Here is a 23,715-nt window from a genome sequence, read left to right on the forward strand (position 1 = left end):
TGTCTACCACCCTCCAAACCCATCTGAGCGCTGCCAGAGAGAGAAACAACTCGATGAGAAGGTAGGTGTATGATACCAGGGAAAAAAAGCAAGCACAGAACAAAAGAGAGAGAGGAAAGGGAAATGTGAGTCTAGCATTTTAAAGCAAGTAATTTAGTTTGAATATGAAAAACTTTATGGAGCAACCTTAATGTAACTACCAACAAATAGAAACCTCTCAAGTGGTGATCAGCACTGAATAAACATCTGCAAACCTGGTTCTCTATCTCCCCACGTCCACTTTCCCCCTCCAGCCTGTCACACGGCACAAAGAAGCATTACCTAGGAATGGATTTAGCCAGGGTGGCTCCTGAAAGCATGAAATGAGATCTAGCAATATGCTGATTTCAATTTGGAATTCCAGCAACTACCGAAACGCATAATAATATGGGACAAAGGGGTAACTTTGTCACAGAGATGTAGAAGTTGATGCGATTCAGCTTTCTCGTATCATTGAGGGGAGGACTCAAGGAAAATGCAACACATTTTTTCAGCAAGGCTGAAGCAGTGGAGCATGAATCTGAAGCGAGCACGTTCCCATTCAACCTCTGCCTACCACCAGATCAAAGGAGAAACCTCAGCTATACTGCAGAAGGTATACAGAAGGCACTGTGTTAGCACAGTGCCCAAAGCCCGCTGCCAAATGGGATGATGGTGGGGTGATAAAAGCACGGTTCTCACTCCAGGCACGTCAGCTTCACAATCAGAGATCTGCACAGCGCCGAGCACGGAGGAAGACACAGAGGGTGGTGCATGTAAATATTTACATGGGGAGAAAAGCACGTGGAGTGTCTGCACAAACACAGGCTGCACAGCATGGACACACAGAAAGGCAAGACCATCGAATGTGGTAATTATTCACTGAGTAATTACACCTCGTGTAAGTCAGGCACAGCTGGAAGATCGAACCCTGTTTCTAAAGGGATGGAAGGATCCCTCTGCTCCTGCTGGTACGGGGCTGTCGTCTGAGCATCTCCACCCAAGAGCTGGCTGCCTGCACTGAAAACATTTCAGCTCGTAACCTGCTGCTCAGCTCGAGGTGCTTCCCTCCTGTCCCAGCCCTTCCTCCCTGCACTGCTGCCACTTTCCCTTCCTGCACCAAGTCCCACGTGCTCAGGACCAGGGACATGGGGCAGGGGCTGCCCAGCCTGGCTCTGGTATGGTTGCTGTGTGCTGCCTCATGCCCTAGCCAGCTGCTTGCTGCTCCAGGGGCTCCTCCGTGAATTTGAGGGCAAAAGAGGAAAAGAGGTGCAGTTTTATAGGAAACTAACAGTCTTATACAGTTTTATAGGAAACTGACAGTCTATTTTGTCTTCTGCATATTCATAACCCTGTGTTAAGCTCCATCACGTGGACAAGCAGACACACCAGTGAGACAGAAGCATTACAGCAGCACACAGCATCTACCTTTTGATGGCTGCATTTTGCAGCTACAAAGCTTTGCTGCCACCTTTCATGGATTCTGAGTGTACACGAGTCAGAAGGAAGGGAGCCCTCCTCAGAGCAGGGATCTTTCTCTGCTCCTTTGCCAGTGCCCTGATAACCAAAGCTCCACCAGGAGGTATCTCCAGCAGCCGTCAGGGCTGCAGGATAATTCAGTGGATTTCTTTTCTTTTGGTTTGATCTACTCTCCCTTCTTCCCCGCTAAATTTCATGCTTAGATACATGACACAATTGAACAGTTTTTAATTTGCTGTTAACTTTTTGCTAACTTGGCCAGTCTGCCTTAGGTCCTGGAGATTTCACGTGTGTTCACAAACTATACAAGTGGCTGTAAAAACCCAGCCACTGTCACACCATTGCAGGAGCTACAGGCGGGTGTTGCAATGTTAGCCAAAATTCTGGCACAGAAAAGTTGGTCCAGCTCTGAGCTCTGTCTTAGTACCCGTTTGGGGCCATTGCCTGTAGCTTTGATCAAGCTGTTGAGTGTAATCTATGGAGCTAAATACTCCTCTGCTATGTACCTCCCAAGGCGTGGGATGTGCCTTAACAGCTCTGCTCTAATGATACACGAAGCAAATGGGAATTTAGAGAATGAAATGCACGGAGGCTTCAGCAGCGAGCAGTGAATCGCCTCAGTCAGAGCAAGGAAATAAGGTCAGAATCAAACAGCCCCCTGGTATTCTAGCACAACATTTTAGGTTGTTTCACTGCAGAACTGCTGCATAGAAACAACAGCAGCAAGAAGCCTCTCCCTGAAGTTGTGGGAGGGATACGATCTCTTCAGAGACCAAGGTGGTCCTTCTGCAGATGAAATCACCTCCCAACAGCCCTTTTGCTAGGGCTCGAAATGATGCTTCGCTTCTGAGAAACCAAAGGTTGGCTGAGCAAAGAGCAAGGTGTCACTGTCTTCCTTTGGGTTCCTTAGATCTCCATCTGCCTACACAAACATCCTGACTGCACACACAGGTATCCCCAAGGAAAGTAAAATTAACATTTAAGATAGAATACACAAACTAGGGTTGTATGTCACAAGTCTACAGGGCACGTAGGAGAAATACGAAGATTTCTCACTGTACTTCTATACCTTCTCCAGAGTAAAAATACACTAAACAAGGAGATATGCCTCTAACGTATACATATTTACACAGCTTCTACATGCATCTGTATTGAAACACTCGCATGCCCTTCCCTGCAGAGCAGATTACCAGATTGCCTTTCCACATCAAATTCTTTCTCCCACAGTCAAAACACTACCCAGACAGTATTTACACCCGTGTTGGTTACTCTGAGCTGGTGTCACATTCATTTATTATGTCTCATATCAGATGACAGCAAACTTAGGAGACTGGTTCAAAGCTTTGGGAAGAGGCAAGGCTACAGATGACCAGCAGAACCCACAGGCACCAGAGAGCAGGTTGTCAATTATCAATCATACTTCTGAAGACTAAGATACTTCTTTCGTTAGTATCTATACAACACGTGTAAATAACCAGTGAGCAGATTAGATACAAACAGAGCAAGGAGAGGTATCTTTGTATCATGACCGCGTGGACATTTTATTTTTTCACATTAAGAGTGAAAGAAAAGGAGAGGATGGATCAGATGGCCACTTACAGAAACTTCTATCTTTTGCTTTAAACATACACACATGAACGCAACTAAACCAAAGTTCATAAACCATATTTGTTATGCTGAGAACTTGGTGTCAGTACTGTATTCATCTTCCTAAAGGTTTGACTGATTTATGCCAGGGCTGTAGCACTCCAAATGAGTTCTTCAGGGTTACAAGGAGAACAATAGATCTTAAAAGCTGTGATGAAGTGTTCCAGTTCTACATTACAGGCTCAAGGATTCTTTCTCCCAAACCATGGAACTTGTTTTCCTCCCCCTTCACTCTCCTATTTATTTTTTTTTCCCCCAACAACTTCCTTCTCATCATGCATTCAGTAACAGCCAGTTATGATTGCTTTGTTTGCAATGGTAATTTACTCCATCTGTTAAAAGAACTAGGAACCTTCTTTAGCTCTCTGTATTTCCCCATGTTAATAAAGTTCACTGATAGACTCCCAAGGGACAATTTTTATTGAATTTAGGAGTGTTAAATATGAGTTACAAGATAAAACAGGATCTAATTTTTTTTTTTTTTTTTTTTTTTTTAAACAAAACCTTAACGTTTCTCAGCATGAAAAATACAGTGAGAAAAGTGAGCTCTTCTCCTGGCATGAGGGGGACAAAGGAGGACTTTAGCATCTATCAGTTGTCTTAACATGGTTGAGTTAATCTTCATGACCACTCTAAGGCTTATAGTTACTCCATACAACCTTCTGGTCAGATTTCAAAGACTGTTTGCAGCACGCCCTACTTCAACCCAACTGGGCTCGTTTGGAAGCTGTGCTGCTTCCAGCCAGAAGCCCACATCCTGCTCCTCTTTGCTCCATGCTCACTTCGTACCGTGGCAGTGCAGCAGGGACCCACATGCAAACACTCATTCCTTGACACGTGCTGCAGAAAGCAGGCTTACTGCAATGCTCAAGCCCGCAGCTTCCATACACTTGGCTGAGACTAAAATTGATCAACACCTCCAAAATGACTTCGCATTTGCAAATTTAAAATAGATTCTGACAAATGTGAAGATACACAGAGCTTGCACTACTTCATTCAATCCCTTTCAGTAACGTCCAGCAGTGTGTTTTCAGGTGTGCCTCATTCAAATGTCAGAAAAACAACCCTGATGCTGTTTTATAAAAGCAAAGTATCATGTTTTTCACACTGTGTGAGCATGGAATATACACATTTACATACTGCATGCAATATACTGACTTTCTTGCTGCTTTAGGATAACTGCAAATGCAGAAAGTGTCTCGGTTAATATCAGAAAGAAGCAATCCCCTAAATGCAATCTCAAATTTTAAAATGTGTTTCTTATAGCTTATTCTGCAGAGCTGTATTATTTTTCCTCTAAAACTGATTAAAGCAAGATGCCCAATTAATTTTAGGGATGGTGAACAGTATGAAGCACTTGATTTAAATTTCAAATAAACACGTTTGACTGCAACTGAACAAAATTAGCACGTCCCCCACCAAATTCCATGTTTTTTATATATTCTTTTTCTGAAAGAGTACAAACAGCTGCGACATGAATACATTTTGTCTCCATTCAGACATGTGAAACAGAGTTTAATCTGGCGAGGTAGGATCTGGCAGGTAACCACAGCATCCATCCAGCAAAACTGAAATCCTCTGAAAGACCTATAGGGTATTAAGCACGTAGCTGCAAGCTGCCTTATGTGACAACAGGTTCTTCAAGGGAGAATTTTAGGAGAGGTGCAAAGACCACTAGAAACCATTGCTGGCAGGAAAGGATTTGAAAGCAAAGCAGGGTATAGCTCTAGCTTTTACCGAGAGACACAGCCATTTCTAAATTTCTGATATTTGAGCCAGATGAAATGATTATAGCAATACGAGCAAACTTCAGAGGCCTTTAATCAGCCTATCCCACCTGTATAACCACTACTGAAGCATAGCTCACAAGCTCATGAAAGTTTCAGAGAAGAGAGGGCACGGCTAGCCAAGCAAATCAAAAAAGCAAGGGGGAAAAAAAAAAAAAAGATAACACTTCAGGCTCCATTTTCTGAAAACAAACCATTTTCTGGAGACATCTTCTACAGAATCAGCATTCCTGAGGTTGAAAATTTACTGTAACAGAAGTGTGGCAGCAGAAGGCTGTGCAGGATAGAGGTTAATCGGGGTTTACAATCCAGACATTGCTGAGAGCAGCGTATGTGGACGAAGCTAAAGACACCAGGGTTGCACCAAACACCCTGCTGGTAACAGAAAGGAATTTGGGCCACAGCACTATCACTGTATAGTGATATATACCTTAAGAGATTTCAGGCTAAGCTGCCCTCCTATCGCTGTTTCTCCTTATCAAATACGACATGAGGAGCACTGCACAGGGTGCTGAACTGGCAGCTTTGAAGGCTGCAGTCTGCTCTCCACTGGGTGAGGACAGGCTGGGCAGAAGTACCAAGAATTTCCTACAACTTCATCCTCAGAAGTGGAGTGCGACTGAGACAGAGCAGGGTACGCTAAAAAGGAAAATTCAGCTGTGGTCTGTTACTCAGCCCCCAGCACCTTCCCCAGGACCCCATGAAGGGTTAGGGCTGACAATGGTCCTGACACACAAACCAGGAGCAGAGCAGACTGCTGCTACCTGGCCACAGAGAAACCGAAACATTCAGCTTCACAATGGGCACTTCTGTACACTAATTTATTTAGAGTGCTGTTCTGGGTCCTTCGGTTTAGTACTGTAACATTCAATAACAACTGAAGAAGATGCTACTGGGAAGCATCCTAGGGTGTGCAGGAAGGCAAAATGGGAATCCTATGTATTCTTGACACTTATATAGTGTAAACTAACAAGTCCAAAACAGGCCAACACTTATCACTTGGTTACGACTCCCTTCCCCACAAACCCCAATATCCAAGACCACACAAATCCCACACCAAACACATCCTCACGTCTTCTGGAGCTCCGGTGCCCACACAATCAAAGGTAGAGGTATTTTCCAACGTAATTTCACCCTCAGTGAAGTCAACTGTTTATCATACCTCAAAAGGTTAAATTCTTCTTGGCAAGAATATTTCATAGGACCAAAAGCATCCTGGATACAGGGCTTTTCTTAAAAGTGAGTTTGTTTTCTTTAAACACACCCCAGAATTTTCTACTCTGGAGATGTTGGGCAATTTACATCCTGCTGTTTACCTCGTTGGACCTTTCTCTTTGTATAACTGGAGACTACAAGCACTCATGTGAACCTAAAAGTGAGCCATTTTCATTTCAGACAGACAGTGAGTGATGTTTTAAATTCAGTTCATCCATTTTTCTTAACTGAATTTTGCATCTGAAGTTCAGGCGAGTGAAATGTCCAAACAGTACCTCTTTGATGGGTGCAATGGACTATGCAGAGAATGAACAATTACATCCTCCCCCCAGAAAACTATTTAGGAAATACTGCACTTTGCTCCTATTTAAATTTCTATACGATATAACATGGAGTTAATTCAGATCCTTCTTGTTTAATCTTGAGTCCCCTTTAGAGCCCAGTCACCTGCCCAGAGCCACGTGCATAAAGAAACTCCGAGTCTCGCTCGGAAGGAACCTAATGCAAAGATGAATGACCTAACAGATTCACTTACTGCAGGAGGAAAACACACCAGTGACAAAGCGACGTTCTGAGCACACCTCTAACAGATATCAAACACTTGATATACTAAATGCGAGAAACTAATACGGGGACCACAGAAGTCAGTAGTATAAGCTTTTGCAGACTGAAGTGGCATGATTTTTCTGCAGGAACAAATAATTACATAAAATGCAAAGAGAAAAACAGAGAGACTGCTACTGATTCTGTACGTTTTCTAACACTTGTTTTTTGTGGTTCCTTAGCCCTTCTCCTAAATTTACAGTAACATTAATTCAGTTTTCAACGTTGTTTACATTTTGACACTTTCCAAACTAAAAGACGACAAATAATGAACCCCAGTCTGCCACCAAACAGGATGCATACAGTATATATTAAATGCACACACACCAATCCCCTGCGTTCCCACTTTAAGGGGTTAGTATATGCTTGTGAATAGAGCACTGGAAGGAAGTGATGCAGTAATGCAAAGGGAGGAGAGGGTAAGGCATTAAAACTTTTAAGAGTGACAAAGTTTTAGAGATTATTGGAAAGTCAAATGAAATGTTCAAGGAGATCATTATACAAAGAGAGCATACGGAGGAGCCAGAAAACTTACACACTGATGTCTTCTGGTTATTGTCCTTGCTTGGCATTAGCTTCACCCCTCTGGACTTCAGCTCCATTTGCTTTTTGACTAGAGACAGATTTAAAACAAAGCAAAAATACAAGGACAGGATTTAGCTAAGCATTAGTGGTTATTTAAAATGAGAATACAGCAACAGTTGTACACTACCCAAACTGTAGGATATCATGCATCTTAGACAACTTTTCCGAAGCCCTCAACAAGGTTCCTCTGTTCATTTGCCTTTGTTAGATCTGGACCAGTGTCCTCATAGAAATGACCCAGTCCAGCTGACCCAATTGAATATAAAAATTGGGCAAGCAATCCCCAACCCTCTGGAACCATGCCATTTTGCTTAATGTACCAAAACTGGAAAATGGACAAGAGGGAAGATCTAAGAGACTTTAGGGGTCTCAAGAGCAAAATGGTAAGTTCCACTTGGTTTTGCTGATGCAGTTACTACATTATAACACAGTACAGAGCAAGGCCATTCTCTGCTTCTGTGGGAATACAGCTCTCAAAAGGGACACCCCATAACCTGAAAATTGTACACGAGAACTACAGAAGCATTAGATTCATAAAAAGGCAGTAAAATATCAAACAAAAGGGCAATATTAAAGTTACATTACTGGCAAAGAGTAGTACAGATTTACAGACCCACTGTTAATAGCCATAAGCATCTCAATTATAAAATCTTCATGACTATTCCATCACAGGTCCTGACCTTCCCTGCTCTAAACCTCGTCTAGATGAGAAAACACGCAAGGGTAGCAGCAAGATTTTGATCTATCCATTGCCAAAAGAGTCCCGTCCTTCTAGGCGATAGGAAGCTTCCCAGCACAACCGAGCAACTATTTGTTCTTATTCTCCAGTCTTGGCTGTTACCGAGGCTCTCTACACCAGAGGGTTTTGCACAAAATCCACGCCATCAAAACCCTCTGGATACCCGTAGAGAGACACCACAGCTCCCTGCAGCGTAAATACAGATATTTTTGACTAAGATGCAGCAGAAATTTTACTGGCATATTTGAAGTTAATGCAGCGAAAGAATAACTTCCCATCAGAAAGCATGATGCCCGTATCAGTTTATCCTTTTTCTGATGAGCCAGTTATCATCTGTGGAGAAAGGCAGTCCATCTCTCACTTCAAACTGTTCTTTTCTCGTTCTTTATCTCATCCTACTTTGATCTCTAAATTAGCACATTTTGAAGACAAAGTTGTCAAGAAAAATTACCAATATAACTAATGAGTTGGTTTTTTTTTAATCATACTTTTTTTGGCTTTAGAAAATGTTAGTAACATCTGTTTGCAGGAGCTTCAGACAGGGAGATGTCAAGCATTATTCCTTGAAGCTTACCTAAGGTAGCGCTTTTACTCTGCTAGATGCTAGCTTGGAGCTTTTTGTTCATTATTTGGCTAAAGCTTTTTGCCTTCTCTTTAAATAAAGCATAACTTCAAACTGAGGTCTGAATTAGCTTTAAAAATATTCATGAAGAAAAGCTTACGTTGTCTAGTATTAGTATCTTTAATCTGTTGGAGGTTTATTGCCTTTTTTTTTAATAAAGAGGGAAAAATAATTAACAGTATGCCAATTTCAAAGCAAATCTACGACATGCCTGTTTCGTTTTGACTGTAATCCATCTGCAAACGCTCCAAGAAAAAAGCAGCACGTCTCTGAATGTCCCAAACAGCAACATATCCCTTCAGGTCATGTTACGACAATTCTGGGACCTTTGTAGTCTGAGCTCAAGGTTTTTATCATAACTCACTGTATCAAGGGCCTAAAGAAGAGAATATGAGGCTACAAAATCTAAAATTTCTGGGGAAATCTGGATCCTGTCTCAACTAGAACAGTGACAGCTTTAAAGCACAAATGAGAAATGAAAAATCCCCAGGATTACAGGACTAATGCATACCCACTGTGCAGGACGAACCCAGGCAGCACCATTTCGGTTCGGGGCAGCACTCAGGTGTGCACCCTGTTGCAAAACCAGAGTGGGAATTGCTCATGGGGTGCTTTTCGTGGGCACCCCAGCACCCTGCTCAGCCCAGCTGCTCTCCCTGGGGACACCGAGCTCCTGGCCCTGCGGTGCTGAGCCTCTGCAGCACAGTGCTCCCACTGCCATGGGGATAACAGTGCCTTGCCCTCCGAAACACTGCAGGTAATGAGGCTTTGTACCAAGCAAGTACACGGGGAAGCTCGTAATCCCAGCCAACATTCCCTCCCAGTCAATAAAACACTGTCAGACCCAAGTATCTACAGCTAAATTTGAGCTATTACAGGCCATAGAATGGCTCGTGACTGTGCAGTATCTAATTCATTGCTCTGTAAAATGCTTCGGAGCACCACCAGTAAGAGAGGAGCTTTATTAAAGTTAATTCTCATTTTTACCCTCTGCACCTCCCCATTGGAAGTTACTTCACGCAATTACCAGTAACCGTGCCTCCTGGTCACACAAGCAGAAGCACAGCTCTGCTGATTTCTGCATGGTAAAGCAAGCTTGGAGCCCTAAAGATCAAGCAAAGCTTTTCCATCACCAGCCCACAGCTTTTCGATCCCTGTGCCTGCGGCCTTGATGCTGACACCACAGCCACGATGTGTCTCAGCAATGACAAAAGGTTCGACCTTATTGCTGACCTGCCTTTAGGATCAGGCCCACAGAAGAAAACCCACTCCAGATTTGTGACTCTAATGGAAAACTTAGCTCAAAAGCACCCAACGGTAATGAAAACAAGCAGCGGAAAGCAGACTGTCACTACCAGGGATCAATCCTAAAATATGGAGGCTGAACTACATTACCCATGAAGCACGGACCGTGTTTACCCTAATTGCATTCCGTCTCTTTCAATGATAATTGGTAATGAGCTCACTGCATACTCCCTCTCCTTAATCCTTCATTTTACTACACGGAGATGTAATGATGAAGTCAAGGTTTACAAATGACTCAATTTAGATTAGAGCAAGTCAGAATACATTATATTGTTTTCTTTTTTAAAAAAATAAATAAGAACAATTCCCCTAGCTATGCCCTCAAAAATCCAATATATGAAAATCTATATTGTTTATAAATTTGAATGTGGAACGGTACTGCAAAGGATTGTGTCAGGCTAATTGGACGAACAGAAGTTACTCTGTTTTCCGGAGGGTTTTGCTGCTCACACGTACCTGATAGATCTAATGGAATGCTCAGTGTCCTGACAAATTTGAAAGATGACATTACAAAGCTTTTCCAGCAAGCAAGCAGTCTGGGATGTTTTTTTATTTAAACTGTTTCATGTTGCTCTAAATAAGAATTTAAGGAGACATTTATTTATTTTTAATTTAAAAACAAAAAACACCATATTTCAGCAAAAATCCATTCCATGAAACTCTGTTTCCCTTGCTGGGGGGTTGCCATGAAATATTGGCTGGCTTGAATCGGATTTCTACTTTATTTTCTTCCTGCTGAGGTGCTCTAGTATCATCTGTGATATTACTGCAGGTTGCTTACAAGGATTCTCACTTGAGCTGGACGTGAAGAGAAATCACGTTCCCTCACCTGCAACCATTTTCAAACACCCATAGGGTTGTATGCATACCTAGCAAAATGACACCCTTCCTTCATTGATGCCTGCCATTAGCTAGTCTAAGGAACAGCTTAAACAGCTTTAGGAGTTAGAGCCTGTAACAAGTGCCTGAATTTTCCTCTTTTACCCTTTTTCTCAGGATTGCTCAGGAGACTTAACAGGTTGCAGAGCATACGCTCTATCCCCTTTGCAGCCCACAATCGTGATCCAAGATGAGGATTGGTAGATCTGCCAAAAATTAAGGATATATAGATATACACATATTTTTAAAAGCCTATTAGGTGGTGCAATATGTGCAAAATAGTTCATCAGACCATTATTAAAGATGACAAGCCTGCCAGTATTCTGCATTGTGCTACGGGCTGAAACTCACCCCCATTTGTCTTTCTACCTGAGAGTGCAGGACAGAAGGGGAAGGGAATGGGGAGGGTTAGATCAATAAAAGATGCAATTATGTGTTGGTAACAATCAGCTAAAAAGCAATTCAGGATCCTATTTAAGCAATAAAATATGTGCAGGAGAGATGGACTACACCAGGCAGATCATTATTTAGATCTGTTTAGCATCATTTTGAATTCAGCAGCTTTTTCATTACCTCATTTACAGTACCTCATCGCTACGCTGATGACTGACAATACCTGGCTTCTAACCCCTACTGCCGCCTGTCCTGAGCAAGGCACATCGAGCTTATTTTCTTATCACCTGCAGGTACACAGCACGTATTCGTGAATGAAGACAGAGGGAGCAGGAGGTGGGAGGACGAAAGAAAAAAGATCAATGCACCAATTTATCTATGGCCCCTTCCATTTGCTTTCACAGGGTGTGGGACACGCTATTTGCAAGAATGCAAGATTCACCTTACATAAAAGCAACAGGGAAGGGAAAAATACTTCCACTCTCCCTGCAAAGGCATGAATTTAACTGTATTCAACATAAAGAGAACCTGTACATGGGCTGTTTATATCTCACCTTGCTTTTACATTCATAAAGAGATGTTCAAACGAGGGCATGGATTAGGAAGAGCTGAAATGGAACATATGAAGAAGGCGTTCTGCTAAAACTACATATCAATGTTAAACAAGTTGGAAGGGAAATGACTTTCTTATAGATTATCAACAAAGCCAGATGCTGTCTCAGAGGATACAGGATGTTAATAAATGGGGAACATCTTTGGAAAACAGACAACGAATTAGATTCCTCCTAACCCTCCCTTCCTTCCTGCTCTTGGACAATCCCAAGGTTCACTTACAGCTCTACTGCTAAGAAACACATTTTAGTTGCTCTACTTTATCTGGCATTACATGTCCTATTTTGTAGCTACTTACTTATTTATCTCCATTAAAATATTTATGTTCAAACAAGGTTGTGCTCCTCTGAAAGGGTTATGCTGAGTTTTCTGAAGTTGCATTGGCATCTTTAATGTTCTGTAGACACAAATTCCATTGACTGCAAAAAATCCTGCCTTTATCCCCAGGTTGTTTTGTTGTTGTTGTTTGTTGGTGCCTTTTTTTTTTTTTCTTTTAAGTATTGAAATCTTTCTTAACAGATGGAGAGACCCTGACAAATGCCATAAAACCAGCAAGTTACTGAAGAATGGGTTTCAGATTCCCTTTGCCACCTAGTTAGAGGTCCTCCCTCTATGCCATTTCAACAGCACATTTTTAAGTTCATCTTTTAAATACTCAATACACAAAAGCACAGTTCATTATATCTAACAAAAGTTTCCAAGGAGTGTGCTAGATTAGAACCCCCTGACATTTATCTAATCAGAGGAAATTATAACATTAATCTTTACTTTTCTATTTAGGAAAAAAGGATGATTCATACAGGTGTTTTAATAGAAAGCAGCAATCATGATTGCAAAGGAAAATGCTGTATCAAGAGTCATCAGCTGCGTGCAGTCATTTGTGTTACACAGTCAAAAAACAAAAACAAAAAAAACCCTGTTTTTAATTATAATTTAGAATAAAGAAATTTATACATTAAAGGACTATAAGGAAAGTTAGGCAGCAACAGTGATTCATAAAAGCAAAGCCCATGCTGAGGCCATGACAACATTGCTAAGGTTAAACAAACACGGAACAAACAGAACTGGTTTATACATTTATGAAAGGAACATCATCTCCCTGCCACGTTGTTCCTGTCAGTCTAGGGCTATGGCACTTTTCTTTATCCATGTCCTGTTCCCTCCTTTTGAGGAAAGCTGTTGAACAACACAGAAAAAACTCTGGAGAGTGGATGAGGAGCTGGGTAAATGTTCCTGCTCCTTCCCTGCTTCAATGCCCCGATTCCTGACCCTGCCTTTGGAGTTGGTTGCCTCAAGCAATGCTGCACCACAGCACCCACAAAACCCTCCAAAATCCTTGGGGAGAAGGGTGTAATCAGCCCTAAATAAGCCCCTCAAAGCCACCTGTTCTGGTGACCATTTGGTCGCACAAAGGATGCACTGAACTGCAGTGCCCCACGGTTGTTGACAAGCCTCAGATCGATAGCTTGTCTCTGCTCAGTTTGTGTCCCAGAGAATTTCCTCTTACCCAACAGCATTATTAGACCCCAATCCTGATTTTTTTTTTTTTCTTCTACAGACAACCAGTAAATACAGGATAGTTTAGATCTCATTCAAAACACACCCAGCAATATCTCACTTGAGCATAGAGTAAAACGCAGACAGTCACCATGGGACTGCACTGCTCTTTGCCTCGTGGCACCCTGTCTGTGCTGCCGTTACCCACATGGCACCTTCTGTGAAGCTGCAGGTAAAGGAACATCTGCTTCCTCTAACAAAGCATACATTGCAAATGAATCTTCCAGTAGCTCTCAAGTGTTTGCATTTCCAATACATTGCCAAGAGCAGCTCTCCATGCGACAACACCTGGACACCCAGCTAGAAAATTAAGGTTAACAGCAGAGAATAATCATACAGGAAGTTAATTGTGGATTCCTAGAGAAAAAAAAAGTTTGGCTAAAGGCGCATAATGAATAACCAAACATGGCAGTAAGTATTTACCTTGATACTGGGCACTGAACCCCTTCTGCCTGTGGTTGCCATCTGATGTGAAGTGAAGCCGCAGCCAGTTTTTACTGCTGATAACCGGGGCCGGCAGATTCATTCCGGTAAACCTGCAAGAAACCAACCGATAACAGCCAAATGTTATTTGGACTGTGAATTGCACCAAACCCACCTGTCCTTCCACAGGCAACCCTCCTCCTACACGAACATCCGAGATCCTGAATGAGTTCCGTATGCTCAAAGCAAGCGCCCCATACAAATGAAAAATCAGATGAGAACACTCATTTTGCATTCAGCCCCAAAGCCCAGAGGTATGCATGAGTCCTCCCAGCCACTGCGAGCACCCTGGGGATGGAGCTGAGGAAGATGCAGCCCTGCCCCACGCCCAGCTAGCAGGGGAGAAGGGAAAGGAAGCCCTTAAGCCCTTTTGGGAGGCATTTATAGCAGCACCCGCTGCAGCTGGCCACTCCTGCACCACAAAGAAGAGTGGAAGGAACAGAACCGCACTGAAGTAGAGGAGCTCTGCACGTTCCTCCCGAGCAGCAGTGCTTTCATAACCGTCACCTTTTGTTATCTTATTGATATCACACTGAAATCACAAAATCATCTCAAGGGGCATACTACATCTAAAGCAAGCGAGGTGAGCTCGGCTCTCAAGCTCATTCAGTTCCTGTCTTCATGTCTGGGTAACTCTTCTTTAAAAGAATAAAGTTTATTTTAACTGAGGGAGATAAAGCATTGCAAGAACAATTTTCTTTTACTTGGAATAGGCAGCAGGAAGCAATGATTTATGATCTATCCCAACCCGGAGAAGATTATAACCATCAAACATGAGGTGAAAAGCTCCACAGCCCTTTATCAGTCCTTCAACAACTTTTTTTCTTCGTACCACTTTATACCTCTTTAAAAAAAAAATAAAAAAATACTGTTTGCTTTATTAAACTTTAGGTCATAATTCCTGGTTGAGTTGTCACACGCCAAGCCTTAGTACGGAACGATGTTTACCTAAGTCACAGCACCCTTGAATTGAGCTACATAATGTTAACATTAACCACGCTAAGGTGAACACCACCACCATGGCAAAAGCTATTATGGAATCCTATTATTGTTAGCTAAAGCCCATTTGATTTTTTTAATCACAGACTGTCACTTATTTTAAAAATATTAGCACTTCAATATCTGTGCTTTTTTTAGATGAAGGTAAAAGTATTCCATATATCTATTAGATTCAGAAGGATACTTGCATTTTTAATATAACTACCCAATTTCAGGAGTAGAACTGAAGCCTAGAAAGTATTTTAAAAGTCCTTCACTCACCTAACACCTCCAAAGGTACTTTATTTTTTCCTAAAGCAAACAGCAGGGGAGCAGGCTGATACTTGGCAGCTTATTTATTAATGGTAGATGAACTGCAGCGTAATCCTGCTCTGCTAATGAAGCAGCAGAGATGATTATGCTGCATAACTAATGCATCTCTGCCACCTACAGTACAGACTAAACCACGTATTATTTTGGAGGGTTAAGCTGAATTCTGCATAATTATGAAGCATGACTGAAAACACTCTTTACACTATAAAATTGTTTAAGATTGTTGCTGAAAATTTCTCTATTGATATTTTTGTGCCAATTTTGTCGACCCTTTTGAAACAGCAGGTCTTCCAAAAATGATTTCTATATGGCGTCTTTCCATCCTTGCTTAACTCAAAGTTAGCTGAAACTGTTTTAATTTGATACTTTTTCAAATAATTAAGTTCCAACAAACACGTTTTGGGCTGAGATCAAACATGGGATGTCTAAAACCAATTCTGAAAAAGTTACCATGGCTGGTTGTTATGACAACATCTTTAAACTTAATACTCTTACCCCCAAAGACTCTTTTATTATTTGGAATCAATAGTCAAACTTCTCATAAAGAATCTTTAGCTATGCAGAGCAAAATTTTGCTTTCATAACTGTGCAGAGCTGAGTAATTCGATTGCCTGATGTAAGAACTAGAGAGGAATAAAGTTAACCTGCTTGAATGCTGCAGAATTTCACCCTCCTCTTCCCCCAGACCATTTTTACTACATATCCTTTTGAGAAGTAGATTCTGTAGCCTGCTGACAAGTGGTTTACTTACACATACACCTACTTCTACATCCACGAATTGTCCGCTATTAACTTCCAAGAATCCTGCATACATAAAGTGAAATGCTAGAATTCAACCAGCTGAGTGAATTGACACATTGAAAACCAGTTGGAGAAATTAACGTACAGTACTACTTGCTACCTTTGCAATACCATAAAAAAAAGTTAAATTCTGAAGGCAAAAGCAGAAGTATAGAGAAATAACCAGTCATAACCACAAGTGCTTCGCGCTGCTGTAAAGTATTACAGAAGATTTAGGGTGAGGGACAATGGCTCCCTGAATTTCCTGCGTGGAAGTTCATCAGCACCATATGTCACTTGCTTAAGACGTTGACAGCTTTGTGAAAGGACTAAATCAGCCAAGAAATCACTATCAGGTCCTCATTTCCATACACACCACTGCTCAAACTCTCAGCTCACAAAAAGACTGTATTCTCCAGGGCTCTAGCTGAACAGACTCCCTCTTTTCACTTTTATCTCCCTATTCCTTTTATTTCTGAAGTTAAGCAGCTCATTGTTAACGTCAGGTTGCAGGATTTGGAGCTCTTTTAGATCCCAGATGCTGCTGGCCATCGGCATCCAACTCGGATTTTGCACTGAAGCAGCACTGGAGCACCAGCTGAGACACACTAACAGCGATGGCAAGGAGGAAGAAAGCAGCTGCTTCCTTCTCACACACGTCTCAGGCTAAGAACAGAGCCTCAGCAGGGCTGTTTTGGCTGGGTACCCCATGGAAGTGTCCAGGATGGATGCATGGTACAGCACCATGCACCACAGGAAAAGCACCAACAGTTGTTTTTTTTTTTTGTTGTTGGTTTTTTTTTTTTTTGTTTGTTTGTTTGTTTGTTTTTGAGGGGGGGAACCCTCCCAAAGAACAAAGCAAACAAACCACTGCGGTGGGCTGAAATGTGCCTGCAGATGGCCACCCACCCAACATCAAATCCCTACCTCAGACACAGGTTGCTTCACCTGAGCAGCTCCATCTGGCACTCGGGGCTACAGAGGAGACAAAATCCAGTGCTGCAGGAGGGAACGTGCTGGAAGCTGCAAGCTGTGATCCCAGGGCTGCAGCTTCTCCTGCTTCACGTTATCCAGGCAGCAGGCAAGCCACCGTCACGCAGCCGGACCAAAAGCATCCCCATCTCCCACCTTTTTCTCAGCTGCTGCTGCCACTGAGTCTGCAGGTGCACAACAGCAGAAAGAAGGGCTCATTCCCAATGAAATCACGCTGCCCAGCACCAGACTGGATAGGTCAGGGATGAAATGTTCTGATGGGTAAGAAATCAAATGGCTACAGCTATGCTTTTAATAGAAAACATCGTGTTCACCTGCAGTTAACTACAACCTTTTCACTACAAGGCTCCCACAGGTTTGAAATAATCACTAGGAAGCATTAATGGTTAATTGATAATGGAATATTTAATTACAGATAAACACAGTTGATCTGAAGCAGCTGCATGGTCCTTGAATGCAAATGCCCTGGCTGCTGTTGCTGAATCTCAGATGAAATGGGAAGGATGCTCAGCAGGCAAAAGGCAACAGCAATCACTAAAAGCAGAGAAAACACCCCAAATCTCCCGCATGAGCCACCATCATGAGTCTGTGCATAGGGGTAACACCAGTCAGCACCCGTTAGCACTGCTAAACCAGCAGACAAAGTGACAGCAACCCGAAAGAAAAAGGCACACGGTAAAGGCTAAAACAATCTCTTGGCGAGGGCGCTGATTGCGCTGTGACACGGAGCACATGATGTTTATACCTCCAACTTTTCAAGGTCACGTTATTTTTGTTTTATAAACCCAGCACTGCCTTGTTGTCTTCAATAAGGAGGAAATACATCACAGAGAGTTTAAACACCCAGAGCTAATTAAAAGCTGAAACTTCTTTCCGCATTCCCCAACACACTTTCGTACTACATTAAGTAGCTGAAGTTTCCACTCCTACCATTAGCCCAATAAATGATCGGATTTCTAACAGAGGGGCTTTTATTCACATGACTCATTGGACTATTTTTGACCTCCACTACTGCACTTTTCAGTATTCCAGGGTTTTGTGTCTGTTTTTTTTTAAAGTCTATTAGTAATTTGCAAAAACTTTTCAAGCCTCTCCATGTCCATTTCCTCTTCCTCCTCCTCTTCCCTGCTGCCATCGTCAGGAGATATGAATCACTGGATTAAATATGCAGCTTCCTGAATATGACAGCATGTTAACTGGAAATCTGGGCTCTGGGATGACTAACTAGCAATATAAGAATTGGTGGTGGCTTGTTTTTTAAAGTAAAATCAATAACCATTACTCACTGATGGGAATTCAGTACCCATTCTGTATTAAATATCGTCTCAATTCAGGAGTCACTTGGAGAAGGAAATGAACTGAGCTTGCTCCCAGAAGCAGCCTCCACAGCCATGCCTGAGCCTGCAAATACAAACTACTCTCTAGAGGCAACCAGAGGCAGCAGAGGCAAAGGAGGATGGACAAGGAACAAGCCCATTTCAGCCCTGGGTTTGGTCTCGTCCCCTGCTGACCTTGTTTTTGGGGCACTGGCTTGTGGTCTACCTATAAAAGGCCCTCAAAATCACAATTTACCATTTGAACCACATGAACACTTTGCATGAGAAAGAACCTGTTAAAATATGCCTAAAATAATGTAAGATACTGAACAATGCTGATCAAATTTGAAGGGTCCTCAACACCAATGTCAAGCAACCAGTGCGGAGAAACCAGTGCTCAGAAAGCACAGGAGCTCCTGTAATTGCTTGAAGAGCATTTACCAGCCCCAGGAAAAACTCAATGGCAGTGAGGATTTAGAAATAATGTGTTTCTTCATAGCTAAGCCTGATTTTTTCTTCCCTCCCGCAATTTAAGCTCATCCTATGCACAGTGCATAGAGAACAGATTTTAGCTTTTTATGTCACAGTCCTTTGTGATACAGGCAACGAAAGGCACGTTCCCAGCACACACAGGGAGCTTTGAGGACAGCAGGCTCCGGGCTCCCCACAGGAGCTGATCTCACCAGGTAAATACCCAGAACAGGGAGAACAGAGAGCTTCTGACCTGCTCCTGTGCAGACAGGAGGCTTTGAACACGAACAACCATTTTAATCTTAGCTCTTCTCTGAATAAGCAGGGAAAAAAAGCTGCCCTAGGAGCACTTGGGTCATTTTGTGGTTGAACGAGGTCGGTGGAACAGTTTATTTACGCACATTTGTGATCAGGCTGCAAGTCCCAGCTGTTTGTTCCATCAGCATGGCAGAGGAGGACTACATTAGGAGGGGCCCGGCAGAAGACAAGAGTTCATGTTGTGATCACAGGTTTTAAATGAACTAGAGAGAAATATGGGCATGCCAGGCACTGCTCTCAGGTTCCAAGCAGATTAATCTGCTGCAGATACGTGCATGGTACACTACATGAAGCTTTCCTTCTGCTGTACCAGGTATTAGATCTGGTTAAATTTCAGACCATATTAAATTCTGGGGGAAAAAGAACAAACAAAAAGCCATCACAGATACTCAGCAATAACATCCAACATACTCCATAACCTTTTCTTTCTTTTTTTTTTTTTTTTTCCCCAGCAGGTACTTGCGAGTTCATTATTCCTTTTCAAACCAAAACCCCTGAAGCATTTGCAGATTTTCTGAATTTTACTCTTCCCTTTTACTTTGTCGAGACAGCTCCTAATCCTCACCCTGTCCCTGGGCCCCCACTCTGCACACTGGCTGCAAGTTTAGATGGCCTGTCAAAAATGCACCTCTCTAGCACCCCGTTCTGAGAGTTTTACCAATTTTATCCCAAAGGGCTTCCAACATTTTTAACGTAAGCTCTAAGGCATTTTATTCTTAAGTGAAATTGAAACCACGAAGTTAAACACAGCTCCTACGATTCTCCTTTATTGCATAATACGGGAAGGTTAATGGTATCAAAGCTGTTCTTTTGAGCAAAAGCAGTGAAGTGTGGTTTTCTCAACTATTTTCTTTATTTCTTCTTTCACTCTTGTATTTCACATTGGAATCAAGCATTAAATATTTATACCACTCAGTCAGCCATTCTTCCCTTGGCGCAATTAGTATTATTGTACATGGATGGCAATGATTAATCTGCATTCACGCACCATTATCTATTTACAATCCCAATTCCGGCTTTAATTTGGTTCCACATGGAGAGAAAGAAAGAAAAAGAAAAATCAATAAAACGTCAGAAAGTGAGTTAGAGCACTAGAATAGTAGAAGGAGATATTTGCAGGCAGAAGATCCAATTTGAACTACCCTGAAATTTTATAAGTATGAATTTGACCGCAGTACTTCCTACAGAACCCAAACACAGCGAGCAATTCATTGTGCAGATGCTACACAAACCGACTGTAAGAAAACCTGAAGTCAAAGGTCACAACTGGAGTTGGGAACTCTACTTGAAATCCCATTACATCGAGTGCTTTATTTGGAGAGAATGAATTTAAGCATGAACTTGTAGGCACACACAAGCCCTGGTGCTATTCAGAATGAGAATGTAGCCAGACACCATCTTAAATAAGCCCAAACAGATTTAAAAAAAAAAAAAAAAAAAAAGAAACAACATCAGGGCTTTAGTGGCAGCAGCAGTACTGCGCTATGTTTCAGCAGGGACTGAGCTGAGCCTGAGAGGGGTGCTCACATTTCCAAGGTCACACCAACATTATCGCAGAACTGGGAGTTGAGCTCTGAGGTTTTAAGATTCAGAAAAAAAAGCTTTTCTGACTGACGGGATAGGGAACACCTGGCACCTCTGACACCTTGGTGGGACTCTGACTCAGCAATGGCCACGTCAGACACGAGCAATACGCGAATAGGGAAGGCTCAGAGTCATTCTGCTGGACTCCGTGTCTCTCCTCTCCCAACCCCAAACCTCTGCATCTCAGAGATATCTGGAATTAATCATTCCAGCCATTCAGGATCTCATATAAGTGTTGCTGAGCCATACTTTGTGTGCTTGGGGCACGGAGCTGGCACCAGTTGAGCCCCGGCCCCCAGCGCTGCTTGGTGGACCCATGGCGCGGCCTAGTCACAGCCCACAGCTTCCTCACGGCCACATCACATGGCAGCACCGGGACTCTTTGGGGATTGATTCTTCCTTTCAGTACGACTAGGGGACATATTGCTGAGGATATTCATAGCTGTGCATTATTATTCACTTCACCTGTATTTTTAACTTTTCATCCAAACCTCTGCTCAAATTATCATGAGAGGTGAAGTACCATCAATTCTGAGCATCTTATTTAGCATGTCTGCTCTCTTAAACAAAGTATACTTAAGCACCTCTACACCTCATTTTTTGGAAGAGACATCTCAGCACAATGGACTTTCACAAGGAAAATGAATAATTAGATCAAGTTATTGTTCCTAACTAAATGCTCTAGGGGATGGAAAGAATACACCTGCATCTTAATGAAAGAAGCCTCCCAATTCGGATTCCACCTGATTCTTAGTTCCTGGATGCAGCTCTAGGGCTAAATTCCCCTCCTGATTTAACTAGGTCACAGCACTTTTGACCTCAAATACTCTGCCACCTGCCTGTTTTCTCTCAGCAGAGCTGTACGGATCTTTTAACAACAGAATTCAGATTCAGCTCCAAGAGCAACAAATTTCTCCCAAAGCCTTCCAGTTGTGATATCTACCTCTACCGCCTCCAAAAACAGTAATGGAAATGAAATCTGATTAGTTTATCACTCAGCTTGCTTACTCTTTTTCCTCCCACCCCCATTCCATCTAAAGATGAAAACATTTCCGTGTGGCAGCAAACCATCAGTCATTGACATCAACCTTAATTAATGCCTGCTCCCAGATAAATTTGCTGGCTAAAAGCAAATCAATACTTTTTTTTTTTTTTTTTTTTTTTTTTTTGCCAGAGCCTTTACACTGAAGTTTTCTTAATTCTTCATTTTTTGTAAGTGACATTCCTTAGCTCATCTTTAAAAGAACGTAAACCAAAACCTTGGCTGATACAAGTCAACATGGTTCCACTGGAGACAACAGAGCCAAACTAATTTACGCTGTGCAGGGGATCTGACAATCTAATTTCTTTGCTGTTTTCCTTAACCTATGAAATGCTTCAAAATTATTTCAGTCTCATTAGTCTGAATTCTCTTGGATCTCCATGCTAGATTAATTATGGTCACTTACTGAAAGAATCCATTAGTCCACATGCATTTCTGAAGCTGTCACAATGGAGCAATTCAACAGATAAGATGGTCTCTGAGGAATTCTTATTAAGCGAACCAGTATTTATGCACACACCTCCCTACTACACATAATTGGTTTCTTACATTTACACAGACAATTACATACATATATATACACATGCATGCATATATAAGCATGCATTAAATATAAAAGAGCAAATGGCTTATCTTGTAGGTAAATACTTAGTTTTCAAGGCATTAACAGAGTTTAGATTTGCATTTTTGGAATAAAATCCACTTCAACCTGAAGGCATAATTTGACATGCCACTTACGACAGCAATGAGCAAAATGCAGATGGTGCATAAAGGTAATTGTGAAGTAGTCAAGCTGGCCATGAACAGAAAGAGAGTCTGTCTTCATCGTGTTGCAGCTAAAGCCATGCTCCTGCTTCAACTGCAAAGCACTGCTGAGTGGGACGGAGTCTGGTGTGGCTTTTTGCTATGCACCAGCTGCTGGGGAGCCACATCCCAGGAAATGAAAAGCTCCCACTCTGTTGATGTAGACCCTTTGGGGTGGGTCACCACCAGAAGCTATAAGAAAGGCTCTTCCTCCTGCAGAGGACATGTTTCGGGGACTGAACAACACTGCTAACAGGGGGAGCTTGTGGACTTTTTGCAGAAGGGAAGAGAAGGGCCCGTTTTCCCTCACCCAAGTAAAAGGGCCTTCAGTTTAGCCACCCTCACTACAAACTGATTCAGTAGAATGGAAGTCAACTGACAGAACAAATGTGTTTGTTTATGGCTCAGGAAAGCAAGACTGCAAGAACACAAACCCATCAACAATGATGGCAGGTACCGGAATAGGAGACCATATTGCTGAAACGGATGCATTTTATTACGTGAAAGTACTTACCATAGTACTTCTACTACAGAAACAGCATTTGGCTCCAGTTATACCAAAAGAAAGGTAACAAACATGATTATATTTATTCTATTCAGGAGAAAACAAACACTAATTCAACATAACAGAAGAACAGCTAATGCAATTGAAGCTTACTAATGCCGCATTGCAAATCCCCCAAAGAAATCTGCTACAGCTTTATTACAATTTCCTATAAACCCTTTCTGCCTTATTATCAGTGCTACAGAGATTGTTTTTCTCAGTGCAGGCAGAGTTAGATGTGTTGATAGCAAGAGACACTATTTATTACTTGATAAATAGCAACCGTTTCCATCACTGCAAGCACAGATATACTCACGTCTTTGTCAGTCTAACAATGCACTTAAGTTCTATTAAATTTGGACTCTCTATTGACAGATTAGACTGGAAAGACATGGGGCATGTTTGCACAACACTCAGCCCATGAAATTCTGAGGACTGAGCCCAAGAAGTTGAAAGATTATTCAAATTTCAGCCTCTCGGTTTTCCAGCACACCAGCTACACAAGTTGCTTCCTTTGGGAACTGGTGCACAATCGGGTCAAGTCACCTTTGCTTTTAAATTCATAAAACTCTGAACTGATACTGTCTTCCACTGCCTAACGCTATGACGTCGCATTAAAAATTGAAGA

The 23,715-nt window shown here is 42.2% G+C and overlaps 1 protein-coding gene across 1 annotated transcript in view; it reads right to left on the reverse strand.

The window, feature by feature from the left end:
- Positions 1–23,715, reverse strand: part of CSMD2 (CUB and Sushi multiple domains 2) — a 286,785-nt gene that overhangs the window by 151,613 nt on the left and 111,457 nt on the right. The window contains exons 6-7 of the mRNA XM_082777291.1: positions 13,865–13,977; positions 7,285–7,362 (exon numbers count right to left, since the gene is read on the reverse strand). Of these exons, the coding sequence (XP_082633417.1) occupies positions 7,285–7,362; positions 13,865–13,977 (191 nt within the window). The remainder of the gene's footprint in view (positions 1–7,284; positions 7,363–13,864; positions 13,978–23,715) is intronic.

Source organism: Aythya marila (assembly GCF_965140915.1).
Source record: "Aythya marila genome assembly, chromosome: 22".
Taxonomy (NCBI): domain Eukaryota; kingdom Metazoa; phylum Chordata; class Aves; order Anseriformes; family Anatidae; genus Aythya; species Aythya marila.